This window comes from Bos grunniens, chromosome 1 (assembly GCF_055505025.1).
Source record: "Bos grunniens cultivar Pamir isolate PY7600 chromosome 1, Bosgru_T2T1.0, whole genome shotgun sequence".
Taxonomy (NCBI): domain Eukaryota; kingdom Metazoa; phylum Chordata; class Mammalia; order Artiodactyla; family Bovidae; genus Bos; species Bos grunniens.
In genome coordinates, this window is record NC_141165.1 from 150,280,874 (window position 1) to 150,307,569 (window position 26,696).

The 26,696-nt window shown below is 38.2% G+C and overlaps 1 protein-coding gene and 1 long non-coding RNA gene across 3 annotated transcripts in view; one reads left to right on the forward strand and one right to left on the reverse strand.

Moving 5' to 3' along the window:
* The window catches only part of LTN1 (listerin E3 ubiquitin protein ligase 1), a 59,148-nt gene extending 35,025 nt beyond the window's left edge, over positions 1–24,123 (reverse strand). For both annotated transcript variants that reach the window (XM_086412686.1, XM_086412695.1), the window contains exons 1-12: positions 23,926–24,123; positions 18,317–18,520; positions 17,617–17,715; positions 16,356–16,586; positions 14,004–14,056; positions 13,053–13,233; positions 8,076–8,249; positions 6,940–7,130; positions 5,725–5,860; positions 4,070–4,879; positions 3,342–3,383; positions 577–766 (exon numbers count right to left, since the gene is read on the reverse strand). In XM_086412686.1, the coding sequence (XP_086268812.1) occupies positions 577–766; positions 3,342–3,383; positions 4,070–4,879; positions 5,725–5,860; positions 6,940–7,130; positions 8,076–8,249; positions 13,053–13,233; positions 14,004–14,056; positions 16,356–16,586; positions 17,617–17,715; positions 18,317–18,520; positions 23,926–24,108 (2,494 nt within the window). In that variant the 5' untranslated portion in view covers positions 24,109–24,123. The remainder of the gene's footprint in view (positions 1–576; positions 767–3,341; positions 3,384–4,069; positions 4,880–5,724; positions 5,861–6,939; positions 7,131–8,075; positions 8,250–13,052; positions 13,234–14,003; positions 14,057–16,355; positions 16,587–17,616; positions 17,716–18,316; positions 18,521–23,925) is intronic.
* LOC147380292 (uncharacterized) lies at positions 24,098–24,878 on the forward strand. The gene is made up of 2 exons (XR_015168105.1): positions 24,098–24,301; positions 24,393–24,878. It is a non-coding gene; the product is annotated as an uncharacterized LOC147380292 (long non-coding RNA).
* The last annotated feature ends 1,818 nt before the right edge of the window (positions 24,879–26,696 follow it).

The following is a 26,696-nucleotide window of genomic DNA, read 5'->3' on the forward strand; positions in this document are numbered from 1 at the left end:
ATTTTAATACTTTACTTTGGGTTAACATTCCACCTTGTCTTTCCATGTGTTTTTTAAAAAACACATCGTTGTTTTAAAAAACAAGGTGTTTATGTATTAGATAGAATAAAATTACATCAATAAATCAATCTGTTCCATCACACATAAAAGCCTTCACATAAAAGTTTTAATTAAGGCAAAAAGACAAAATTAGAGTGAACGGTTAAATTCAAATCCCTTTAAAATATAAAAGTAAAAACATTAAACATCTCAAATCATGTTACAAAGGAGAAAGGGACGTCAGAGGACAGATGGTTGGATGGCATCCCTGACTCAACGGACATGAGCTTGAGCAAACTCCTGCAGATGGGGAAGGACAGGGAAGTCTGGCGTGCTGCAGTCCACAGGGTGCAAAGAGCCGGGCACAACTGAGCGACTGAACAACAACAGGGTGTTTACAAGATTAAGGTATCTGAATGAACTAAATCCTGCTGTTCTCAACTAATACTATGCTAACTAAAAACATGGAATCCCCCAAAAAAGGTGAAAAAGAATGACTCCCTTCCTACTGAAAAAACAAGCCATACTTTTACCTACCGTTTTTAACATGTTGGGATAACACCATGCTTAAAAGAGTCCATCTTTCTGAGAAGTAAGGTTCAGAAGATACTGTGGATTCCAGGTCTTTGTTACAAAGATGCTCTGCCAAGGTTACCAATTTCTCTCCAAGGATATCTCCTTTGAGCCAAGGTGTTACTAAAGCATGATTATCTGAACTAGAGCATGCCTAAAACCATAAAAATTGTACCAAAGATTAGGATAAAGATTAAAAAAACAAAGTGTACCTGCCCAAAATATTACCTGCAACTTAGTACCTCCCTTCATCAGCATGGCCCCAACTTTATCCCCCACTCCTCCTCCTCAAGTGCTTAACAAAGCTGGTATCTTCCCTACTCCCCACTAAGTCTCGCTTATGTACACTTCCATGCTTTGTTCATGCTAGCTTCTCAACCATAAATATTCCCTCTCTCTTTTATTTATCAAAATTACATCCATTACTATATTCAGTATAAATCCCACCTGCTTTGTGAAGTCTCCCATAACAGCCCATACTCATCATTGCTTTTCTCTGAATTTCTAGAGCAAATAATGTTTCATCTGTGTATGTCTTGTTTCCAATGAAACTGTAAGTTCCTTGAGAGCAGAGACTGTCTTAAACTTCTTTGATACCTGCTATCAACACTGTAGATATGTTCAACGAATAGTGAATGGATGAACTTTAAAGACAGATTTTAAAATGCTTTACAAATATTAAACTGTTGTTCATTAATTTTGTTAAAATTAAAGAATAATTAACATATAATAGCGGCAAATTACTTCAATATGAACAATGGGACTTATTATTTGCCCAAATTTTATGAAATAGTTACTGAGGCCAGATATCTGACAGCAACTGGTTTATTTTCAGGGGGTGAGGAAGGCAAGGAAAAAAACTGTAAATCCACCCCCAAAAGCATGGTGATCCATGTTCCCAGAGCTTCTTTTGGTATAAGGGCTGAGAAGAAAGGAATTTGCAACCTGGTTCATTTCAAAGCAATCTGGAAAAAAAAAATCCAAATGCAGATTGGGTAGTGTCTGAAAAATTATTTTATCTCCTTATTTAAAATATTGTAGGTAACGAGAGCTTTTATTTTAGCCCAAGCTTTATCACTATTCTGGCTTTATGACCTTATACAAAGCTCTTGACCTATTTCTTAATTTAAAGCCGGACCTATTTCTTAATTTAAAAAATAAACATTAACTTAGAAAATCTCTAAGGTCCTTTCCAGTTACAAAATTCAGGTTTGTTTTTAAAGAAGCTGGCTTTAGGATTCTGCTCATAACGTATGAGATTGCATAAAAACATAAGAAAAACTAGAATTTAGATGGGTATTAATATTGGCTTTCCTAAGATAGCTTACCAAATAAAACCAATCTATAGAATTCTATAGAATCCAGAAAGTAAAATCCTGAATAAAAAGTCTCTCAGGTTATCAAGACATGAAGTCCAACTTCTCAATGTTTTAACACTTTCACAGAAAGAATCTGACCAGAGGATAGGGAAGCTAGTCAGGCATGGAAGTACAGAGGCTAACACTGGCTATGAACTCCCAAACCCTGCCCAAGCCTTCCAAACAGAGACATCTGAACTATGTGGCAGGTACCTCCCTAAGTTGGAAACAGATGTATCAATCTTCTCTTATCAAATTATTAACTACTTTTGCTCTGATTTTAGACTTATCCAGAAGCTTTATCATAATTTGGCTTTTCATGTCGCCTACCTATAGGGAAAGAGGTAATGGATAAAGTAATTCAAATGGTGTGCCTAATAAATTAGATTTCTCATTGAAAAAGAGTAAATCAACACTCAGTGTTTATTTTGTACAAAATAAACTGTTGGAGGAAATGGGGAGTTTTTGCTTAATGGGTATAGAGTTTCAATGTTGCAAGGTGAAAAAGTACTAGAGATTAGTTGCACAATAACGTAAATATTAACACTTAACACTTCTAATATTCACTTAATATTAACACAACATTTCTAACACTACTAAACTGTACTTAGAAATGGTTAAAGATGATACAGTTTATGTGTTTTTTTACCGTAACTTTAAAAGACAGGAAAAAAGAAAAATTTTCATAAACTAGAGTTATGTATGTAAAATTTTAAAATAATGTAAAAATGCTTTTAAAAAAGGAAAACTTTTAGGTAACTCGTCATAATATTTCTTTGGTTGGAAACTGTTACATCATATAATTTACAACTTCATTAGGAAAGAATACTTAAGTCATTTAGAAAATTTTCTAAATTGTTATGTTCCTTGACTTCTTTTTATTATTCTCATCACTCATTTTCTTCCTTAGTCAAATGGCAATTAAATAAAAGTGGGAAGACTTTAGTTTGCCTGTATAGTACTCTAGGGCAAAACAAACTTAATTTATTGGTGCGTTCTACTTAAAGCTAGAAACACTCAATCCATCTCTACAGACGAAAAAATAACTAGGGTAACAGAGAAAACCTTAGCTTAAAATATAAACTAAGATAAAAGATAAAGCATTTAACTCTTCCTTTGTTACCCACTAGGGAAGAAACATTAGATTTTCAGGAATCTGTTCATTCTTCCCTAATATTCCTAACCAGAAAAATAATTCTATAGAAAGGTGAACACCGTTAAGTCTTCCCAAAATATGAGAAGAAAGTTACAATAATAAGCAAGTTCTTTAACAGAGACACCTGATCACATACTAGTACATGAATATGGCTGTAGTTTTTTTTTTTCCCCTACACCTATAAATACAGAAAAAGGAGAGTATTTCTAAGGTACCTTTTCAATGATCTGAAGAATAGAGTTCCATTTCAGCTCTACCTAAAAGAAGAAAAAGAGAAACAATCTGCTAGAACAAACAGTAACTGGTAAAACTTTTTACAAGTAGAGTTGAGTGTGGAATCACTACAAAACTAAAATGCTTTTTAGCTAGTCCAACTTTAAAGACTCCAAGAACCTACCCTTTCATTACCAAGTTTTTATCATCCTGTCTCACATACTTCGTAATCCCAATCAAGAGTACACTGTCCGCAAACTGACATTCATAGTCAAGAAACGATTCTAAATAACCCCCATCCGGGTCTCATTCTACTCACACGTTATCAGTGCGCCAGTGTAAACCACTACAGTTTTTAAAGAGAACAGGGCTTCCCAGGTGACTCGGTGGTAAAGAATCCACCTGCCAAAGCAGGAGACACGGGTTCCCTCCCATCTAGGAGGATTCCACACGCCGTGGAGCAACGAAGCCCTTGCACCACAACTACCGAGCCTGTGCTCTAGAGCCTGGGAGCCACAACTGTTGGGCCCGTGAGCCGCAGCTACTGAGGCCCGAGTGCCTAGAGCCTGTGCTCCTCAAGAGAAGCCGCTGCAGTGAGAAGCCCGCGCGCCACCAGAGAGTAGCCCCCACTCGCGGCAACTAGAGAGAAGTCCGCGCAGCAATGAAGACCCAGCGCAGCCAAAAATAAATAAATAGAATTATTTTTTTTTAAGGTACAGAGCAGTAATACCTCAATAAGATCATCCAGAATAGCTTTTCTTTCCACATTACTATCACAGCAACAGAGGGCACTGTACAGAATGTCCACCAAGAAACCGGCATCCTTCCTTTGATCTTCATTTAGCCAACCTGTTATTTTCTGGTATAGAAATTGTACCGCGGGATTTTTTTGTACAAGTTTGGCTATTTCAAGAGGCTTGCCTTTGACAGTGCTCTGTTTTTCATCACCTAGCAGCACTTTAAACACTTGGGTTGATGAGAACGAGTTGAGCAGGGTGGAAAGAAACCTGAGATGTTGCTCCGACTTTTGTTCATTGACGTAATTAATGCTCATCTCTGCCAGTTTACAGACTAAGTCTTCCAAAGGTTTTTTCCTCAGCGGGGATATAAGGTCGGAGCAACTCGGAGAGACAGAAGGTTCAGCCATTAACTCAGAGCCTTCACTGTTCTCTCCCTCTGAGGAGACACATTTTTCATTCTCCTTATTATTTTCAGGCATCTCATCAGCAAATCTAACCTTACCAACTTTTTTTTTATTCAATTTCAAGGAGCTCTTCGGCTTTTGAAGGACCTGCAATAGGTTAGAAACACCCAAAACTGACTTAACATCGGCTTCTGGCTCATTGATTTTCTCAACACAGATCTCTGATAGTTTTTCCCAGAAATTCAGCAGCACTTTCTCCAAGTTGCGAGCTGTTTTATCATCTTTTTCCAAATCGGCTCTGGCTTCCCAGGAACTTAAAGTTTCTGCCAAATGGTTAAATAGCTGCCCATCTTGCAACTTTGGGTCTTTGAGAACTGCATCAATAAAAGGAATCAACTGAAAGAGAGGGCAGAAATATAAAAGTTCACCTTTCAGGAGAAATAAAATGTGAACCTTATTTGTAAAGCATTATAAATTTTCTTATTTAATAACTGAAAAACATGATTTTCCCCCCAAACTCTGACAAGAGTTAAGTTGAACTGGAAAATAATTTTCACATCATTCAAAGAGCCTAATGATTTCACTGTTTCTCCTGTGAATTATTTTTTATAATATAACTGACCAAGATTATTAGTCATCAACAAGTAATACAGTTTTCTTTGTATCTTCTGAATTTACTCAAGTTTTTTGCTTTTTTCTAAACCAATATGAAAGAAATATAGGACCCACAGAATTCAGAATGCTTTCTCTTAAATTACAAAGGTAAGGAAAATTAAATATTTGAGATCAACTAGAACAGTAATCAATTTCCTGCCTTAAGGAACCTTATTCCAGAACCCGCTCTTATCACTAGTCCTAAAAGCTAAGCACAATTATTCACAAAAGGATAGATGTACTATATATTTTTGAAGGAACAAGATGATTATTATATAACTTAAAACACAAAAGACTGAAAATCAAATCTTCTAAATTGTTTTGCATTTCAACTCTCTAAAACAGGGTTTGCACAACCAGAGAATAACTAGCCCTTAGACATGATGGTATTATGCTAGTAACTAATAATACAGAAATTTTTATTTATCTGGTCAGTGATACACATTACTGTATAAAAATTTGCAAATCATAAAAATGAAATCTTTACAAGGAAGGCTAATTAATAAAAATGACAGAAACACATACAATGAGTTTGATTCTTTACACATAGTGTGCAAAGGCACTGATGAATTTCACAATATAAATACCTGATCATTGACGAGCATCTCTTCTATCTCTTCCTCCCCTAAGTTTTGTTGCATTATAAAACGTAAGCATTCAAAAAAAGCAGATATCACTGCTGAGCACTCTGAAAAGCTGGTTTTGGTTTTTTCTGTTGATAGCCTAAGAAATAATAAATACGTGTGGCTTATTCTTTCATGAAAAAGAAAATAAGCAATTCAAAAACACCAAACTAAAGACATGGAAAACAATTTCTAAAATTTCTAAAAAATAAAATTCTTAAATGAAAAACTAAGGCCAACCAACCAAAATATAGCCCAAGTAGAATATAAACTTGAACTGAAAAAAAGCATATTTTCAAAAATAGGTCAACAGAAGATAACATTTATTTTCTATTCATGAACCAACCCACCTGCAAATTTCAAAGAGAAGACTTAACCAAATAAAGATAGTAGTATTGTGGAAAAAAAAGTTTAATCATGAATAAAACTGGGTATCTTTTACTAATTTCAATAAATACACTGAAATGACATTTTAAGTGTGAGTTTAAAGAGCTATTATATTTAAGTTAATGGAAAACCCGTCACCAGTTGATTTTCTGCATTTGGGCATTTGTATTTACCAATATACAAAAAAACGGGTCATTGACAAAGAGCCTATTCCACCTAAAGGGTCTTACAATACTTTACCTCACTTTCTGCTATAGTCTATCACTGAAGACTTGAAAGCATCACAAAAAAGAATCCCAATTGTAACTGTCTGAAAACTTTAGAAGTGTTTAATGAACAGCAAACAGTTTGAGAAAATTTAAGTATGACAATAACTACGTCATTCTATCCATTTATAAAAATAAGAGAAAAAAATCTATTTGGCTTTAAAGGTCAAGAATTTAAATTCCTTGGGCTTCCCTGGTGGCTCAGTGGTAAAGAATCTACCTGTCAATGCAGGAGACACAAGTTCGATCCCTGATCCGGGAAGATCCCACATGTCGCAGAGCAATTAGCTTGTACGCCACAACTACTGAGCCTACGTGCTACAGCTGCTGAAGCTGGTGCTCCCGAGACCCACGCTCCGCAAGGAGCAAAGCCACTGCAACAGGAACCCATGCACCACGACTAGAGAGTAGCCCCCCAGCTAGAGCAAAACCCGAGCAGCAATGAAGACCCGGCACAGCCAAAACCAACTACATAAACACAGTTATTTAAAAAAAACAGACACACACACAAACTTAAATTTCTTACCCTGCAACTAGGGAGGTGAGAAAGTTCTTGAAGAAATCCAACTTTGGATCTGTAATGGACTGAGGGAGTTTGCTGATGAAGGGCAGAAGATAAGGATATATGACAGTAGCCAGACCCCGACCTCCTTCACGAACCACAGCTGACAGCTTGGGAAACACACTTTTTTTTGCATTTACATGAAGCCAACAGTCCTTACCAAATTAAAAAAAAAAAGATTATAATAGTAATTAGATATCATAAACAGAGAGAAAAGACAGAGAAACTCTCAAAAATAAAATTCAAGTATTTTACCTAAAGGGGGTAAATAAAATGTCACTACAAACTAAAAATTTGAAATTATAAGAAATTTAACAAAAAACAAAAAGAAATTTATTATATATGATAATGAGGTATCCAACATGCTTCCAGAACAATATGGATCAAAAATAATTATTTAACTTGAAAGATTCCTAAAAAAGCTGCTTTCTAAACAAAGTAAGAAAAAAAAAAGCTGCTTTCTAAAAGTGACAGCAATTGTTGTTGTTTAATCTCTAAGTTGTGTCCAACTCTTGCGACCCCATGGACTGTCGCACAACAGGCTGCCCCGTCCTTCACTATCTCCTAGAGTCTTAAATGTAAGATTCAGATATGTTGACGTCGTTAAACCGTATAAGAATTGATAATGACTAAACTAAAAGTAAAACAAAAACTCTATTTCATTTTATAGTCAAGATTTATACCAAGTTTTGGATTAAAGTATTTGATGTCCAAGAAAGCATTTTTCTAGCAAGTTTTAAAAATTATAACCTGATAGGCTCTCTTGCATGGTATGTAAGGCTTCTAAAACACAATTAAAGGAACTTCCCCAGTGGTCCAGCGGCTAAGGCTCCATGCTTCCGGATGCCAAGGACCCAGGGTCCCCTCCCTGGTCAGGGGACTAGATCCCACAAGAGGCAACTAAGAGTTCACGTGCCTCAACTCAAGATCCCAACTAAAAGACCTCACATGCTGCAGCTGAAGATCCTGAGTGCACAACAAAGGTCAAAGATCCTGCATGCTGCAACCAAGACCCAGCGCAGCCAAATAACTATATGAAAAAAAATACAGTTAAGAAGACAAGTATTCCCAGATATACTAAACGTACCTCTCCTACTTACCTCCACAGTTGTAAGTGTATAAAGTACAGCTTCCCAGAGAGCTGGGCATACAATGGGGTCACTGTCATCGATGCTAAGAAGAACGGACGGGCTCACTTTGGATGCTTCATCTTTCATCAACTGCGGAATACGCTGGCACAAAGCAGAAACCAACTCAAAATAGGCTGAGCGGATCTGAAAGAAAAAGTGGAAGCTGACTTAAAGTCTAGTAAAGGTATGACAAAAAATTTTTTTATTTATGGCCAAGGCAGGTAGGTTATTTATACTAACCTTCCATATATAAAACTAAAAGGGTTAGAAAAAACTTTTTAAGAATCTTAACATTAAAAAAAAAACCTTAAGGACACCACATGGCTGAAAAGACATTGGGATTTACCAAGCCAAAAGTGAAGGCACAAAGAATTCAACTTTCTTCTTCGTTGGCTCAAGCAAATAGAAATCTTCTCCAGTCTCAGAAGCCTTCATCTGGGGAATCATATCCTATGAATATACTAGTCAGCACAAAGTTGAATACAGCCAAACAAAAAATAAGATACTATGAGCCACTATGAGCAGAAACAAAAGATAATACAGAGACCTGAGACTTTAAAGTTTAGAATTATCTGTCAGTTATAAACTTCGTATCAATAACCTTTGTTACATTTAAAGAAACAAAAGTTTAAAGAAATTTGAAGGGAAAAGGATCTTAGAAAAAGCACAGCAGATCTGGAAAAGAACCAAGTACAATTTCTAAACTAAAAGTAAATACACAAATAAATAAGAGCACAATTCATAGTTTAAGAGCATCATGCCACCACCACTTCTATTCAACACAGTACTGAGAACATAATAAATACAGAGGAAAAAAGGGAGTGGGGGCAAGAACTGGAAAGTAACCCAAGTTACTATCTATAATCATAGCAAAATAACAGGCTATAAAAATATTTTAAAAAAGAATTTAAAGGCAAGAGTTGCTGGATACAAAATTAACAAAAGCACAGCATTCCTATACAACAGTACAAACAAAAAAGAATGTGGAATTAAAAAAAAATTCACAATAGTAACAAAAACCACATTCAGTATGCAGCGTATTATAAAATATTATTCCAGGATCCCAAGGACCTTATATAGCCTAAAGAATTCTGAAAAAGAAGAGCAAAGTTGGAGGGTTTCAAGACTTACCATAAAACAATAATAAGAGTATGGTACTGGTATAAAGACAGGCATAAGACGTAATGGGAGAAGAGCCCAAAATTAAAATCCCACACATATGTTCAATTTAGTTTTGACAAAGAAGTCAGGGCTGGGGTAGGGGGAAGCAGGGAGTTACTAGTCTTTCAACAAATAGATACCTATACACAAAAATAAATTTGACTCTCACCTTTATGCCTATATAAAAATTAACTCTAAATGGACCTAAACTATAAAACTTCTAGAATAAAATATTAAAAAATCTTTGTAACTTTCAAGTAGGCAAAGATTTCTTAGATAAGACATCAAAAGTATGAAGTGTAAAAGAAAAAAAATTGATAAAAGGACTTCAAAATCATCTACTCTACAAAAACCATGAAAAAAGTGAAAAGGCAAGCTATATACCAGAAGAAAACATTCATGATGTTTTATCTGACATAATACTTGCATACAGGATAAATAAAGCACATTCATAACTCAAAAATAAAGACCAAAAACCCAACCTACAAATAGGCAAAAGTGGAATAGTGAAATTGATACGTTGATCTTCCTGCAAAGAACAACTACAGACTGAACCAGACCCAAAAAACTATCTGAGGTCTCCGGAGACTGAAATACACATTTTGGAGGAGGTGACATGACTTGGAGGAAGCAGTCCACACATACTGAGTTCCCATTTTGTTCAGCTTTGCCCTGAAGGTGGTACAGTCACCAGCATAGAGGCACAGCTGCCTGAATCCTTCTGGGTGGAGGAACTGAAGGAACTAGGAAAAGGAGCCCAGGGCAAACAAGACGCCAAGAGAGTGGCAGGGAACTGCAGAGAGAAGACAACCCCCTCATTCTGTGTTTAAACAGCCTGAATCTACAGCTGACGCTTGAACCATGCCCAGTGCAGGCATGAGTTTGCTGTTGAGTCTGACCAAGTTGATTGCCCACTAACACAAACATATCAACACCCTTTGGAGCAATGTAAAATAATCCAGTCTCCAAAACATAATATTCAAGGCTATAATCTAAATATTTATATCCAAGATAAATCTAACATCACTCAACATACAAAAGCCCAGAAAATGTGATCCCATCTCAAAGCATAAGATAATTAACTGATGCCAATCCCAAGATGATCCCGATATTATTATCAGACAGGGACTTTAAAGCAGCTATTATAACTATACTCAGCAAGGTAAAGGAAACTCTAACAATGAACGGAAAAACACAAGATAAATGTCATTATACATCTGTCCAAACCTACAGAACATACAGCATCAACATGAACCTTAATGTAAATTATAGATTCTGGATAATAGGTTCATCAGTTGTGGGAAAAAAAAAACAAAGGTTTCACTCTGGTAAGGGGATGTTGATAACGGGAGAAACTATGTATGTGAGGGTCAGGAGGTATATTTGAAATATCTGCACTTTTCCCTCAAGTTTGCTGTGAACCTAAAACTGCACTTTAAAAAGTATAAAATTTCATCAAAGAAACAGAACATACAAAAATCAAGTAGAAATTTTAGGTATAAAAGATACAACATATTAAATTTAAAATGAGCAAAAGGGTTAAAGAGACACCTCAAAAAAAAAAAAAAAAAGGTGGGGGCGGGAATTCCCTGGCAGTCCAGTGGTAAGGACACAGCACTTTCACCGCAGGGGCCTGGGTTTGATCTCTGGTTATAGAACTAAGATTCTGCTTTCCCACCTGCCACATGATATGGCCAAAAAAAATTATATATATATATATACAATGGCCAATAAGCACATTAAAAGATGTTCAATATCATTAGCCCTGACGGGCAAATTAAAACCACAATGAAAAGTCTCTACTCCAGAGGTCAGCAAACATTTTCTTTAAAGAGCTAGAAAAGAAACATTTAAAACTGAGCAAACCATGTGGTCTCTGTTACTACTTTGCTCTGCCATGGTAGCATAAAGCAGCCACAAACAATACAAAAATGATTCACAAAAACAGGTCAGCTGTACCAGATTTTGATCCATGAGCTGTAAGTTGCTGATCCCCGATCCCACATCTGAGAGAATGACTTAAAATAATGGACAATATCAAAGTAAGGAGATAGAACTAAAAACCTCATACACTGCTGATTAGAGTGGAAACAGTACAACTACTTTGAAATACTGATACAAACAACAACAAAGAATCTTCAAAACATTATGCTGAGCAAAAGAAGCCAGATAGAGGGAACTCCCTGGTGGTACAGTGGTTAGGAACCAAGTGCTCACTGCCAAGGGCTCAGGTTCAATCCCTGGCCGGGGGAACTAAAATCCAACAAGCTGTGTGGCATGGTCAAAAAACCCCCAGCCAAATACAAAGTAATAAATAAATACTTAAAAAAAGTTTTTAAAGTGAGAAAGGACTTCATAAGGCAAAACCAGTGATTTTGATTACATCGAAATTAATATTTTTAAATAAAAGAGGATACATGAAAGGTAACAGAATGGGAGATAATTTACAATGCCTGAAAGTGACAAAAGGACCAATACTGAAAATATACAAGGAACTCCTGTAGAATAAGAAAAAGAGAATTACAGTAGAAAAAAGGGGAGAAAGATAGGAACAAACACAAATATTTAACAAATGTAAACAAAAAAAGTTTACAGAAGAACCACAAATATTTCAAAAGCTTATGAAGAGATGGTAAGTCACCAGTCAGCAGAGTAATTAAAGACAGCTTCATCTGAGACTGATAAAAGAAATAAGAAGTTGAATGATGCCTAGCCCTGGCTACAATATAAGATACATATTAATAGTATTCATCACGTATTGCTGGTTGAGCCTAGAGCAATGCAGCCCATTAGGTGAGCACTCTGGTGCTACTTCACAAAATTAAGTATGCACATACTCTCTGACTCAGCAATTCAAAAATTAAGAGGATTTCAGAAAAAGAAATTCTCACAGATCTGGGGATACATGAATGAAGATGCTAACTGCTGCCTTATTTGTGGGAGCAGGGAGTCCGAGGCAACCAGGGTGTCTATCACTGGGGAAGTGAACAGGTGTGAAATGGAACAAATGCAAACTTCTGAGTACTACCCATCAGTGAGAAGCCACGGACCAACTATACACATACAGGAATGTGAAACAGTTCAATACTTTAAAAAAAATTACTAAGTCAAAAGCAATAAACGAGATGAAATATAACACAGAAATCGTTCATGTGAATTAAAAACACTTAGGTTGGGACATGCCTAACAAAGAAGATTAGATAAACTTCATTCAGGCATGAATGCTGTGTGGGAGTTCAAAGTTAGCAAACTAACAATATATATTAATTAAGGTGTCTTTAAACAGACAAATATAAGGTAATGTACTGAACAATTACCAAAACTGTTGTGACCAGAGACTCACAGGAACCCTAAGACCCATACTTCAGTATTCAGGGTTTGTGCACTTCACAGAATGTAATTATCATAAACAATGAGACAACTACCCAAGCAAAAGCACACAGATTAATAACAGTTAAATGGTCAGCTGGTAGAGGCGGAGAATGGAGAAAGACAAAAAGGAAAAAACAAATACATTAAATGAAAAAGCCTTACACACACACATAAAAGTTTTAAGGTGCCATGAACAGAGGAAAATGATGATTCAACTCTGTATCTGAGGTCCAAATAACTAAGTAAAAAAATGAAAATACAATTAACATTTTTAGTAAGAGAGGCGATTCAGTCCCAGAACAAAAATGTGTTTGCAGAGTTTTAAACATAAACAATAAGCATAAATAAAAACAAACAAGATCAGGGGAGAAAAAGGAATCAGAGAAATGTCTTAAAACCAAAAGTTTAAGATACCTGAGGTATACTATGTTTTCCATACTTCCAAAACTTATTCTGTGATAAAAGAGACTTAAATTTCTCCTCCAGAGAGTCAAGCTCATTATCAGGTAACAGGCAAAGCAATTTCTTTAATGCCAATAAGGAACAAGTTACGACTCGATAGAATTTAGCGTCTCTCTCTTCCTCTGGAACAGTTCTTAATGTAAAAAGAAAATAAATATACATAAGGATTGAGGATAAGACAAGCTACGTATGCAGCACTTCTATTTTAAATGTTTTATCACTGAATATCTACCAAAGTTACTTTATTTCTATATTCATTCTCCCTGTGTCAAACCCCCACACAAAATACAAATACACATACAATTTTAATCACATATTTTTTGAATAATACCAGGTTAAAGTAGATGAAAAGGAGTGGCCTGATATAAGTGTATATGTATATATCACTCTCAGCAGAAGTTAACTGGATGTTTCTGGAGAATAAATAATACTGTATCTAAGGTTGCTTTCCCTTACAGACTCTTTAATAGCTTGATTAGAACACAAGAGTAAAAAGTAAATGGAACATCTTAGTATCCTTTCAATAGAACTATTCACAGTTCTTCAGTTATTTTCATCCAGACCTTAAAATGATTCCTTTTAAGGAAGACCTTAAAATGTCAAAAGGCAGATGTGGAAAAAAAAAAAAAAAAAAATCTAAAGACATCTCTTCGTAAAAGAACCAAACATGTGAGCTCCCAGATAATTCAAATTAAATAGAGGGACAACTTGCAAGTAAAAACACTTAAAATTGCACCTGGCAAATAGTACTGCATTAAGTATCTTCATCTCTACATTCCGAATCCTTTTTCTTTTTTTTAAAGAATCCCTTTTTTCAACTTCACATTGAAATTATCCTCTTGTTACCTATGAGTGCAACAGAGTTTCACTTAACCTGAGTCACACAGACACAATACAACTTACTGTGGGTCACTGAGGGTATCAGGTGTTTCTTTGATAAGATGATCCTGTAGCACCTACAGAGGGGGATTGAGATCTTATTGAACTGTCGATGGTGAAGAGACAAGAGTATAAACCACATCTTACATAAAAGTTCTTAATCCTCTTCCTCACAAAAGAAGCAAAACTAAAAGATCTGAATTTCACCAATTTTTTCCCCTTACTAATTTCCAAGGTTGGCAGCTATTAGGGTGAAGGATAGGGTACTTCTTTCAAACATCTCTAGTTTCTGCCAAGAGGACTTTCTCCCTAAATACTCTTGTCCTCTTGCGTTTTCATTCCTCTCTGCATGGAGCAGTGAAGTGAAAGGATGCCTGATGAGCAGGTCTGGGACAGAATCAGGCTCTGCTTCCCTTGCCCCGCTTTTGTGAGCACCTCCCTCCTCCCAGGGAAGAACACACATCGTGTCCTGCTCCGTCACAGAGGAAGGCCTAAGGTTCCATTTGAAATGCAGAGGAAGGCTGCTTATTTCTGGGGTGGAGTACAGGCAAGTCCACTGCTCCAGTATCAGTTTTATCAGCAATAACGATAGCCAGCTAAATTTACTGAGCTTTTCCACCCACCTTGTATCCCACACATTAACTAAACGAATCCTCACAGCAACTCAGAGAAGTACCAGTGAATTCCTACTTTAACAGGTGAGGAAATGGAGGCACAGACACTTGCTCGGGCCAAACACCCCAGCTAATGGCAGAGAGGGGCAGGGCCCAATGGTGTAAGCCAGAGCCCATGACCTCTGCCAGACACTATGACATTTTAATCTCATCTGTCTTACTCCTCTCTAATACACTGATTCTGAACTCAGAAAAGTTCAAACTAATATCTGTACAGCTGTGACACAACCAACTAAAGGTGGAAGAATACAGGAGCTAACCCACATACTCAACGAGCAGTTATCCAATCATAACAAAGCCAAGAAGGAAAAAACAACCATGAAGAGCCAAATTAATTGTCTCAAAACCCATTTTCTAAAACTCTTAAGTGTCCAAACTCATGACACTTCACTCATAACATTTATGCCTGATATTTTAAATAAACCAATGATTCCTAACTTACAGTTGGGTCAGAGAACTCCCTTTGAGAATATGATTAAAGCTACAAACCCTCATCCTAAAAAAAGAACTTTGGTACCCCAGAAAAATAAACAATGGAAGAACCAATAATTTACATAAGGAACTAGAATGCATATGTGTGCCTGTGTAGAGATATGCTGGGTGAAGAGATCAGACGTGTAATAAGAGATCATGCAGAATCCTGTAGGCCAAGAGAAGCAACTTCAATTTGTAAGGGTAATGGCAACCACAGAAAGGCTGATTAATTTAAAGAAGGCAGGAAGGGAAGGAGGGAGGGAGGTAAGGAGAGGGGGGATGTTTAAGTAGGATTATACACAGGGTGCTAAACAAGAGTACTAAATAGGGGAATGAACGAAAGCATGATTTTTTTTTAAACCTCATCTCCCCTCAATGGACTCACAGCTCATTCTTACTTCTTGCTATAAAACTAACAAGTCTGGAATTTACTTTTTCTAGTTCATATATTAGGAATGGCAAATGAGGGAAAAAAGGAAAAAAGGGACAGTATTACACACGAACTGGAAGTCACAAAAGCTATAGCCATTATCAATTTGGTAAAGGTGTTGGCCAAGTGTTGGAGAAATGTATACCTGTTAATGGGAGTATAAATTTGGATGGCCTTTTGAAGGGCAGTTTATCCATATCTATAAAAATTTTAAATGTTCTCATCCTTTGACCCAACATATTGAATTACTAGAAGTTCTGGTAACTCCCATCCCTACACGGTATGAAGAGATCTATTCGAAAATGTTCACTGAAGCAGTGTTCGTTACCATAAAAAACTGGGGAAAAAACCCCAAATGTATACTAACGTGAAAGATGTTAAATAAACTGTAGTATATTAATACAAAGGATTATCAGGATTAAATATATCTGTATACATGTATTGATTTGAAAATATGGGAGAAAAAAATTTAGATTTAGTTTTTAGATGGATTCTTTTTTAGTTTATATATTTACAAAGCACATACCTCAAGTTTTTTATACATGGTAAGTTAGATATTAAAATAAAGAATGAAAAACCTAAATCATATAAGAATGGTCCAATCTGAAAAGTTAATTAAGTTTAAAAAGCCAAAATGGTCAATTTTGTTATACACCATTTAAAAAAGGCAATATTCCACTGAAAATGTTTTCATTTCTCATTCCTTCACAATGCTAGGTGAAAGAGGTACCTTTATAATATGCCTCATATCCCTTAAATACTTTGAAAAATAGATATGGAATGGTTCCTAGGACTTACACTTGTGATTTCATCCTTACAAAATGCTATGGCTTCAGGTTGCTTGCTCGGAGGGAAAGCTGCTTCAAAGGCATCTTTTGCTGCAGAGGCAGCTGGTGTGTAAGTATCACACTGAGCCATCAGCCAATAACCCATTAAACTTTTTAAATAAGGAGCCAAGTGTTTCTTTACTTTAAGGATAAGTTTTTCAAAAGCTTGCTGTGTGGCTTCTCGAACCCGGCGGTCATGATCCTATTGAAAACACAGTAAGGTTTAAAACAGTTCTAACCCATAAAAACAAATACAGACATTTCTGGGTATGCTATGAAGACCATTAGTAAGAATTCAGCTATGTGCAGAGCTAAAGGAAAATCCATAATTATATAGAAAAACTGATTAATTCTTCCTTTTTCCCAATGAGATAAAAAGAACTACATTCAAGATGGAGTCAAGGCTATTCCCGGGATAATGAAGTAATTCATTCTCATTCTTCCGGAGCAAGTATACAAAGAGATTACATTGTCAAAATTTGTTGCTGTTTAGTCACTAAGTTGCCTCCAACTCTTTTGAACCCTGTGGACTGCAGCAGTCCACTACTCTCCTGTCCTTGGGACTTCCCAAGCATGAATACTGGAGAAGGTTGCCATTCTCCAGGGGATCTTTCAGACCCAGAGATCGAACCTGAGTCTCCTTCATTAGCAGGCGGATTCTTTACTGCTGAGCCACCAGGGAAGCCCTGTCAAAATTTACTATGACTTAAAAGTGTCTAGGGGGGCTTCCCTGATAGCTCAGTTGGTAAAGAATCCGCCTGCAATGCAGGATACCCCAGTTTGATGCCGGGGTTGGGAAGATCTGCTGGAGCAGGGTTAGGCTACCCACTCCAGTATTCTTGGGCTCCCCTTGTGGCTCAGTTGGTAAAGAATCCGCCTGGAATGCAGGAGACCTGGGCTCGACCCCTAGGTTGGGAAGATCCCCTGGAGAAGGGAAAGGCTACCCACTCTAGTATTCTGGCCTGGAGAATTCCATGGACTGTATAGTCCACGGGGTCTCAAAGATTTGGACATGACTTACATTTTCAAAAGTATCCAGGTAATTGTATAGCAACGATCTACTTTCCGAAAACACATATTCCTTTGCACAACCTACATAATCTGTTTAACCATACTGACATAACAATCCATAACCCTCAGCAAAAATGAATCATATAAATTTGACAGTCCTCGTAACTTCAAACAAAAACATCAACACAACAGAAATAAAATAGGAAAGTCTGAATACTTACAAGTGAAATTTTGCAGAAAATTCTTGGCCAGTATGGAAGAACTCCTTTTACAATTTCTGTGTCTCTCTCTGTACACATGGTTCCAAATTCCTGCATAGCCTAAAAGTAAATTATTAAAATCATTAGCCAATGAATTGACAGCCATAATATTAACTACTGATTATATTTCTGGTTTTTAAAATTGCAGAAATATTTTATGTAACATGAGAATACTTTGTTTGTGCTATATAATACTAATCTTAAGACTTCCATCACAGATTACTATGGGAGAAACTTCATTTTTTTTTTCCTCTTTTTAAAAAATATAAAACATATACAAACAAAAAAACCCATTTACAATTATAGGGTCAAAATTACATTATCTAACAGGAGAAAACGTAAAGCCAGAATTCCAAAGTGATTCTAAGTGCAGAACAAGAAACTAACTTATAATCCAGAAGACAAGTATAAAATGTGTCAGAAAAAAAGTACAATTGTAGAAGTATTTATTAGTGGTAAATGATTTCGCTGTTCTTTATATAACATATGCTAATGATGGGAACTCCCTGGCGGTTCAATGGTTAGGACTCCCCGCTTCCAATACAGGGGTCACAGGTTAGATCTCTGGTTGTGCAATTTGACCAGGGGGAAAAAAAAAAAAAAACCAATGCCATCTTAACAAAAAGATTTTCTTGATCATTTTAATGAAAACAAAACTTGCTTTTAGTTTTGTTGTGACATCTTTCTTAGAAAGTTTCCGCAGCACCATTCGGAAATCAGAATCCACAAGACTGTCTATTTCTTCAGCTCCTTGAATAGCAGGAACATAGCCTAGGTCACTGTGAAATGTTCCAAAACCAATAAATCCAGGCACTGTTCCCTGTTCCTTGGCAAGGAGTTCTGCAGCTCGGCCACTGTTTGAAGGCTGGTAAGAGAGTAGGGAGAAAAACAGTCAGAGTTCAGGAAGAGTTCAAAATTTAACTTTAAGTTCTTTAGAATAATTCCCTGACAATTCCCACAAGGAAGCAAAATCATTTGAGGACATTTTCCCCCTAGCCTATGCCTCTATTGTAATGTCCCCCAAAGATGAATACTTCTGTCCCAAGTACTTAATGATCCTAGGAGCTATTTCCCGGTTTCCTAAACATCAGAACAATGTTTTTTAAGTTATGACTACAAGCCATTAGGGGCTTCCCAGATGGCTCAGTGGGTAAAGGATCCGCCTGCAATGCAGGAGACATGGGCAGACATGAGTTTGATCCCTGGATTGGGAAGATCCCCTGGAGGAGGGCATAGCAACCCACTCCAGTATTCTTGTCTGAAGAATCGCATGGGCAGAGGAGTCTGGTGGGCTACAGTCCATAGGGTCGTAAAGAGTCGGAAACACTAAAGTGACTGAGCATGCACACATACACAAGTCATTAGAGGTTCCCGAAATCAACTTAACAGCCCATAGGTCATTTTAAAGAAATAGAACAAAATTTTAAAAATCAGAACACATCACATGTGGTAAGAATAAGTACTGTTTTTTTATAAATAGTATGTATACACATATAAGTGTGCTGTGTAGTGATGCAAAATTAACTCATAATTGGATTATATCTTTTCATTCATTCACTCATTCAAGAAATTACTAAGCCACTATCACAGGACAAGTCTAATGACAGCAACTTCTAGACCAGGAGTTCCCTGTGGGCAGACACACTCATTTCCACATACCAAAGCCTAGCCTAATGGGCTAAAATGGTTACAAACTACATTAGTTATGGACATAAAAATAAATACAATGGTCAGGATATAAGATACATTCTTTCATTCTGAGTGATAGTCAGTGGTTTGTTGGAAGCTACATAACATGGTAGCTTCCAGTAGGATTCTTTGTGACAGATACAGAAAACATCTAAACTGTTGAAAGAAAATAATATATTCACTGTCCTCTAATAAGAAAATGCCTCAGTTCAATGTCCAGGACGACATCACAACCCATCTAAACTCATCTGTTTATTTCTCTGTAAGAATGGCTGAAAATACAAATATGTGATTTAGTTTGCTGATACCCAGAAAAACTGTGTTTGGGAAACTCATTTATCAAGAAATTATCATCTGGACTACTTTCTGAACTGAGTGACCAGAAATGAAAAGGATGGAATTTTCCCCAAAAACAGAAGCTTTTTTTTTTCAATTTTTCCCCCCAAAACAGAAGCATTTAAGACTAATTTCAAAAAAGGTTCTCTATTTTGAGACTTTATTAAAATGAACTAACATTATTCAGTCCACCTTTCTCAATACTGATACATGAATACAGAGCTACAGAGAAGGACTTAAGCATCCACCTGCCAGTGCAGGGCACATGCGTTCAGGCCCTGGTCCAGCAAAAGCCCACATCCTGCAAGGCAAGCAAGCCTGAGCGCCACAACTGACACTGCGGTGGGAAGTCCACCCGGGAGAACTGGGAAAAGCCCATGTGTAGCAGCGAAGACCCAGCACAGCCAGAAAAGAAAACACAAGTAATTAATTTTTTAAAAGACCTACAAAGGAGGTCAGTGAAGTACAATTCTGAAAACCAACAGTGATGACACTAAGACACTGGAATTTTCTCTATTATCTCATGAGTGAAGTTTCATTGTGAAACACAATAATGAAATAGTATAAAAAGCTGAAGGAGTCAAGGCTGAACTGACCTTAAGATCAGAGCTGACAGTGCAGAAGAAAAGGTATCAGATTTCTAGTTTCAAAAATAACAAACTATTCTTAACTAATTATATCTTTTTCAAGGTCTACTTTGAATTTAAAATGTAGTTACTGTTTCTCATTACTTTCTCCATTGTGGATTAGCTACTTGTACCCACAGTTCAAAAATTAAGAACTTGGATTCTATTTCTGGCAGTTAATTTTCTTATACCACACCTACTTCATTCTTTTGTGCCGGCTTCTAGAGGCATTTGAGGTGGCAACCCGGAGTCTACTGTTTAAAGACCAAATTCAAGATGACTTTCAAGATTTTCACCATCTGGACTCAACCTCTCCAGTCACCTTCTTGCCACTCTTTTCTTCCCTCGTCCCACTTCCCTCCTCCCCTCTCCTAATTTTGTTCCCACCATGTGTGTTCCAGTCCCAAATTCAATAAAAAGGTCCCTGCATATGTCATGCCTTTTCACAATTTGATCTTTTTTTTTTCTTAACAGCAATCTTAAAAAAAAATTCTTTTTTATTGGAGTATAGTTGATTTACAATGTTTTGCTATTTTCAGGTATACAGCAAAGGGAATCAGTTATCCAGTTTACTCGCCCAGTCGTGTCCTACTCTTTGCGGCCCCAAGGACTGCAGCATGCCAGGCTTTCCTGTTCATCACCAACTCCTGGAGCTTGCTCAAACTCATGTCCATCAAGTCGGTGATGCCATCCATCTCATGCTCTGTTTTCCCCTTCTCCTCCTCCCTTCAATCTTTCCAGTGAGTCAGTTCTTCACATCAGGTAGCCAAAGTATAGGAGCTTCAGCTTCACCATCAGTCCTTCCAATAAATATTCAGGACTGATTTCCTTGAGGATTGACTGGTTTGATCTCCTTGCAGTCTAAGGGTCTCTCAAGAGTCTTCTCCAACACCACAGTTCAAAAGCATCAATTCTTTGGCGCTCAGCTTTCTTTATGGTCCAACTCTCACATCCATACATGACTACTAGAAAAACTATTAGCTTTGACTCAACTCTTTGCGACCCGATGGACTGTAGCCTGCCAGGTTCCTCCATCCATGGGATTTTCCAGCCAAGCATACTGGAGTGGGTTGCCATTTCCTTCTTCAGGGGATCTTCCCAACTTAGGGATCAAACCGAGGTCATCTGAATTGCAGGCAGACTCTTTATCTTCTGAGCCACCAGGGAATGTGGCTTAAAATGAGGTAACAGTAACTAAATCATTACTTAGGGTGACCATGGACAGAGGAGCCTGGTAGGCTGCAGTCCATGGGGTTGCTAAGAGTTGGACACGACTGAGCGACTTCACTTCACGATTAAACATAAAGTTTTCAAACTACCATAATAATAATTGATTCCAGCAAGAATCACCACAGGATGCTCAAAACCATTAAGTGAAATTCTGTAAGAGGTTAGTCCTAATCTCAAACTACCATTCCACAGATTATTTGATAGTCAGTGGAAAGAGAAACCTATACAATGAACATCAGCTTAATCAAGTGACTAAACATACACCACCCATAATGGGACAGGCAGGCACCATGTGTCTCCATAGTGTGAGAGGCACTAAGAAAGACACATCACCAAGGAAGTATTTCTGTCAAAAACTGTTTAACCTGAATCTAATTATGAGGAACAATTAGACAAATCTAAGTTAAACAAGTCAATTGCCTACATTCTGCCAAACTGTTCAGGCTATGAAAGAATGCTCCTCCAAAAAAACAAACCAAAAAAAGGCACTAAGAAAATGCCTAGATCTAAATGGAATGAATGATCCTTCAATGGATCTCCAATGTTTTTAAAAGTGTTGTATCTAAAATAAAAGTTATAGAGAACAATACTGAGATGACTACATAAACGTGAATATATTATTGTATATTATTAGATAATACTATTATATTGAAATTAAATTTTCTGCATGTGATAATTTCTCATGGCTATGAAGAAGAATGTTGCTGTTTTTAGAATGTACATGCTGAAGTATTTAGGAATTAAGGGTCATGATTTCTGCCCCTAATTATCATATGGTTAGGCAAAATACATATATTTAGAAAGAGAAAGCAAACATGACCAGATTACCAACTGGTTCGTGTGTGTGTCTTAAGCTGCTTCAGTTGTGTCCGACTCTGCAACCCTATGGACTGCAGTCCACCAGGCTCCTCTGTTCATGGGATTACAGGCCAGAATAATGGAGTAGGTTGCCATGCCCTCCTCCAGGGGATCTTCCCTACCCAGAAATCGAACCCGTATCTCTTGTGGCTCCTGCATTGGCAGGCCGGTTCTTTACCACCAGTGCCACCTGGGAAGCCCTACCAATTGGTATTTCTAGGTAAGGAATTTATGAGTTGTTGCTCCAATATTCTTGCAACTTTTCCTTATATTTGGAATACTTCAAAACTAAACATTGAGAAAAAATTTTAAATAAAAAATTAAAATTAAATGAGAATGCAAGTAAAGTATATAAGAGTACTGACACAGGCTAGTTACTGTTATTATTGTTGATATTATTAACCACGAAAGAAAACTGACTGCTACTAAAGAAACCGTGGTACTGAAATCACTAGAACTGGATCAGAAAGAAGCATCTTCATGAAATTAGGCTGCGCCATTAAAAACCTAAAGTACCATAAAAAATATCTTTATAAAAAATACACCATTATGACATTCTCAGTCTTGTATCTTTAGTCCACTCTGGAGTTTAAACAAGTATTTAGTGAACTTCTGCTATATGCCAGTCCTTGTTCTAGGTTCCAAAGATAATAAATAGCAGCAGATAAAAACACCTACCTGCATAAAATACTTATGTCCTATACTAATATTCTAACCAAGCAAGACAGTAAATGAAGCAGGACAATCAACAAATAGTATGTGAGAAGTCAGATATGCAATGGGATAAAATAAAGCAGGAAAAGAGAACAGGGAGCGGTGGAGGGGGTGGGGGTGGAGAGGAAGGCTACAGCTGAAAATAGGGTGATCATGGGAGACCTCACTAAGCTGTCTCGGGCAAAGAGCATCGGGAGCCTGCCATGCAAGGTCAAGGTTCTGGAAGAGATCAGTGTGGCCTGATGGAGTGAGAGACAAGGAAGCTGAAGATGGGGTCGGAGATGGAAAGGGGCCGGAGCAGACCCCATATCCCGTATATATATCATCGTAAGAGCTTTGCCTATACCCTGATGGATGTGGGGAGCCACAGCAGATTTTTGAGCGAAGAAGCGACGTGATCCGAGACTCCGTGCACTCCAGGCTCACCTTAACTATCTCCCACTCCACTCCCTTGTTCACGATGCTACCCCCTGCTACCCTGGCCAGGTAACCTTCCAGGGGAAGCTGACACTGAACCAATTCTTAATGAAAACGGGGGGGGGGGGGGGGGGGGAGTGGGGGGTGGCTAGAAGTGTGCTCAGCTAGGGACAGCTGGGCACGGTAACATCTTACCTCTCTGCTCAACATCCCCATTCTGCTCAGAGATATCCCACCCCGCCCGCAGGGACGCACACACAACAGAGAGGTCACACTGGACACGCAAACACATGCCACTCCACAGTCGCGCTCCACACAACCTCCGGCCACGCGCCGGGTAGACAGAGCCAGCTGCGGCGATGAGAGGATTCCCGCGCCGACTGGGTCACCCTGCACTCACCCTCAGATTCCCCTTGGTCCTCTGCTTGTTCTTCCCGCCCATGGTCGCGGTCTCAGCCGCACTCCCAGCCCGCAGCCCCCGGGTTGACACAGCCGGGCCACAACTTCCGGCCCCTGGCACCGGAAAAGGGCTCACAGGAACAACCTCCCCCGGCCCGCCCCTTCCGCCACCCACCCCGCCCATCTCCCGCCCCACTCCACCCCCCGCCACCTCCAGCCGCTTCCGGGACCATCCGCTGCGAGATACGTCACACTTGGAGCCACGCCCATCTGAGTGACGTAATTCCTGCTCAGTAGGAAGCCACGCCTCGGAGACCCAAGGGTCCAAATGCTGCTTTTCTCGCTTTGCTAAGACAAGATTTGTTCCCTCCTTAGCGGTAGGAGAATTTCTAAAATTCCTGCATGTCCCCAACTCCTCTGATTCTAGCCAGTTCTGCATTTAATTTTGCTTTCTCTTATCCCCACCAGCTTCCTGCTTATTTAGAACTTGAAAACACGTGTTTCATACCAGTAGTCATGTATGGATGTGAGAGTTGGACCATAAAGAAAGCTGAGCGCTGAAGAATTGATGCTTTTGAACTGTGGTGTTTGGAGAAGACTCTTGAGAGTCCCTTGGACTACAAGGAGATCCAGCTAGTCCATCCTAAAGGAGATCAGTCTAGGGTGTTCATTGGAAGTACTGATGTAGAAGCTGAAGCTCCAATCCTTATGGCCACCTGATGCGAAGAGCTGACACATTTGAAAAGAACCTGATGCTGGGAAAGATTGAAGACGGGAGGAGAAGGGGACGACAGAGGATGAGATGGTTGGATGACATCACTGACTGGATGGACCTGAGTTTGAGTAAATTCTGGGAGTTGGTGATGGACAGGGAGGCCATGGGGTCACAAAGAGTCGAACACGACTGAGCGACTGAACTGAACTGAACACTAAAGCTAGGTACCATTTATTGAAGGCCTGCTGAGTGCCGTGTGTGTACAGTTTTAGGACATTTGCAAACGTCTCATTTAATCTTTCCAGCGTCCTTTGAGTTAGGCACGTTCCCATCCATGTTTATAAACGGAGCAAGGGTCAGCAGAGTAAAGCCTCTTGCCCTGGCTCCTGCTGCCAATGCACAGTGTAGACAGGACTCGAATGCAGCTTTTCTGACTCTGCTCCTAGATGTTAACTACCTGCGCCCTGTCCCAAGCAACGCAGGGCTGAGAGCCACTCGGGCTTACTTGTATTTACAAGTGGCCTCACATCACAGTGGCGGAGTTCACTCTGGTGACCTCCACTCTGTAAGGATGTGTTCCTTCCCTTTTCCCCTTTTGCTTAAGCAAAGGAAGCTGCTAGAGTGGAGTCTGAGCCCTTGATCCTCCGTAACTGCTCGCTTATAAGTAAAATGAGGGCTTCCCTCGTGGTTCAGCTGGTAAAGAATCTGCCTGTAATGCGGGAGACCTGGGTTCGATCCTTGGGTTGGGAAGGTCCCCTGGAGAAGGTAATGGCTACCCATTCCAGTATTCTGACCTGGAGAATTTCATGGACTGAATAGTCCCTGGGGTTGCAAAGAGTTGGACATGACTAAGCAACTTTTCACCAGCAGAAGGAGCCAAACGGGAGGTATTTGCATACAAGGGTAGCAATAGAATGACATGGTAGTGGCTGAAGGAAGATGGGAAAATGTTCCGTTCAGTTCAGTCGCTCAGTTGTGTCCGATTTTGAGACCCCATGGACTGCAGCACACCAAGCTTCCCTGTCCATCACCAACTCCCAGAACTTGCTCAAACTCATGTCCATCAAGTCGGTGATGCCATCCAACCATCTCATCCTCTGTCACCCCCTTCCGCCTTCAATCTTTCCAGCATCAGGGTCTTTTCCAATGAAAATTTTCCATTTTGAAAATGTTAGACCTTTCAAAATGCAATTATCACCATCTCATCTGGATGTTTTTAGAAATGAAGACTGTCAGGCCCACTTTGGGACTATTAAATGAGATTTTGCATTTTTAACAATGTTCCCAGGTCTTGTTAAAATTTAAAAAGGACCAGAGTGATTAGCTATGCCTGTTTACTAAATTCTACTTATTCTTACTTCAAAATAACTAGTGATTTTATTTCTATTTCCTTGACACTATCCACATTTCATAACAAGGATCCATACCTCTTGATGTGGACCTTCAAACTATTCCAACCCACACAGGACAGGTCTCTGTTTGATTTTCCTAAAGCACCATTTTATTATTGATTTGAGCGTTTGAAATAGTTTCCATTATGTAACAGTTTCCAGTGCTCGTCTTTTTCAGCATTACTTAATCTTTTTAAGATAATACCCTTTTAAAAAAGAGTTCTCTAAACAGTCCCTACCAAAAGAGGTAATATTATGTCATGGTCAATCATTTCAATCATGTCCAACTCTTTGCGACCCCATGGACTGTAGTTGCCCAGGCTCCCCAGTCCATGAGATTCTCCAAGCAAGAATACTGGAGTGGGTCGCCATTGCCTTCTCCAAATATTATGTCAATTCCAATCAAAATATCCATAACTAATGTAATCCAAAGAATTAATGAACTTTGGAAATATGATTTAAAAGTTTACTTGGAAGAATAAAAGACTTAAAAGGATATTTTTTGTAAATAACAAAAGTTTGTCATGTCAGATTATAATATCTATTTTGACATTATCAAATAATAAACAAGTTTTAAAGTAAAAGACCTAATTAAAAATAATGGTTTAATCCAAAATGCATAAAAATTAAAACAATGTAGATGCAGTACCTAGGGGAAAAAGGCTA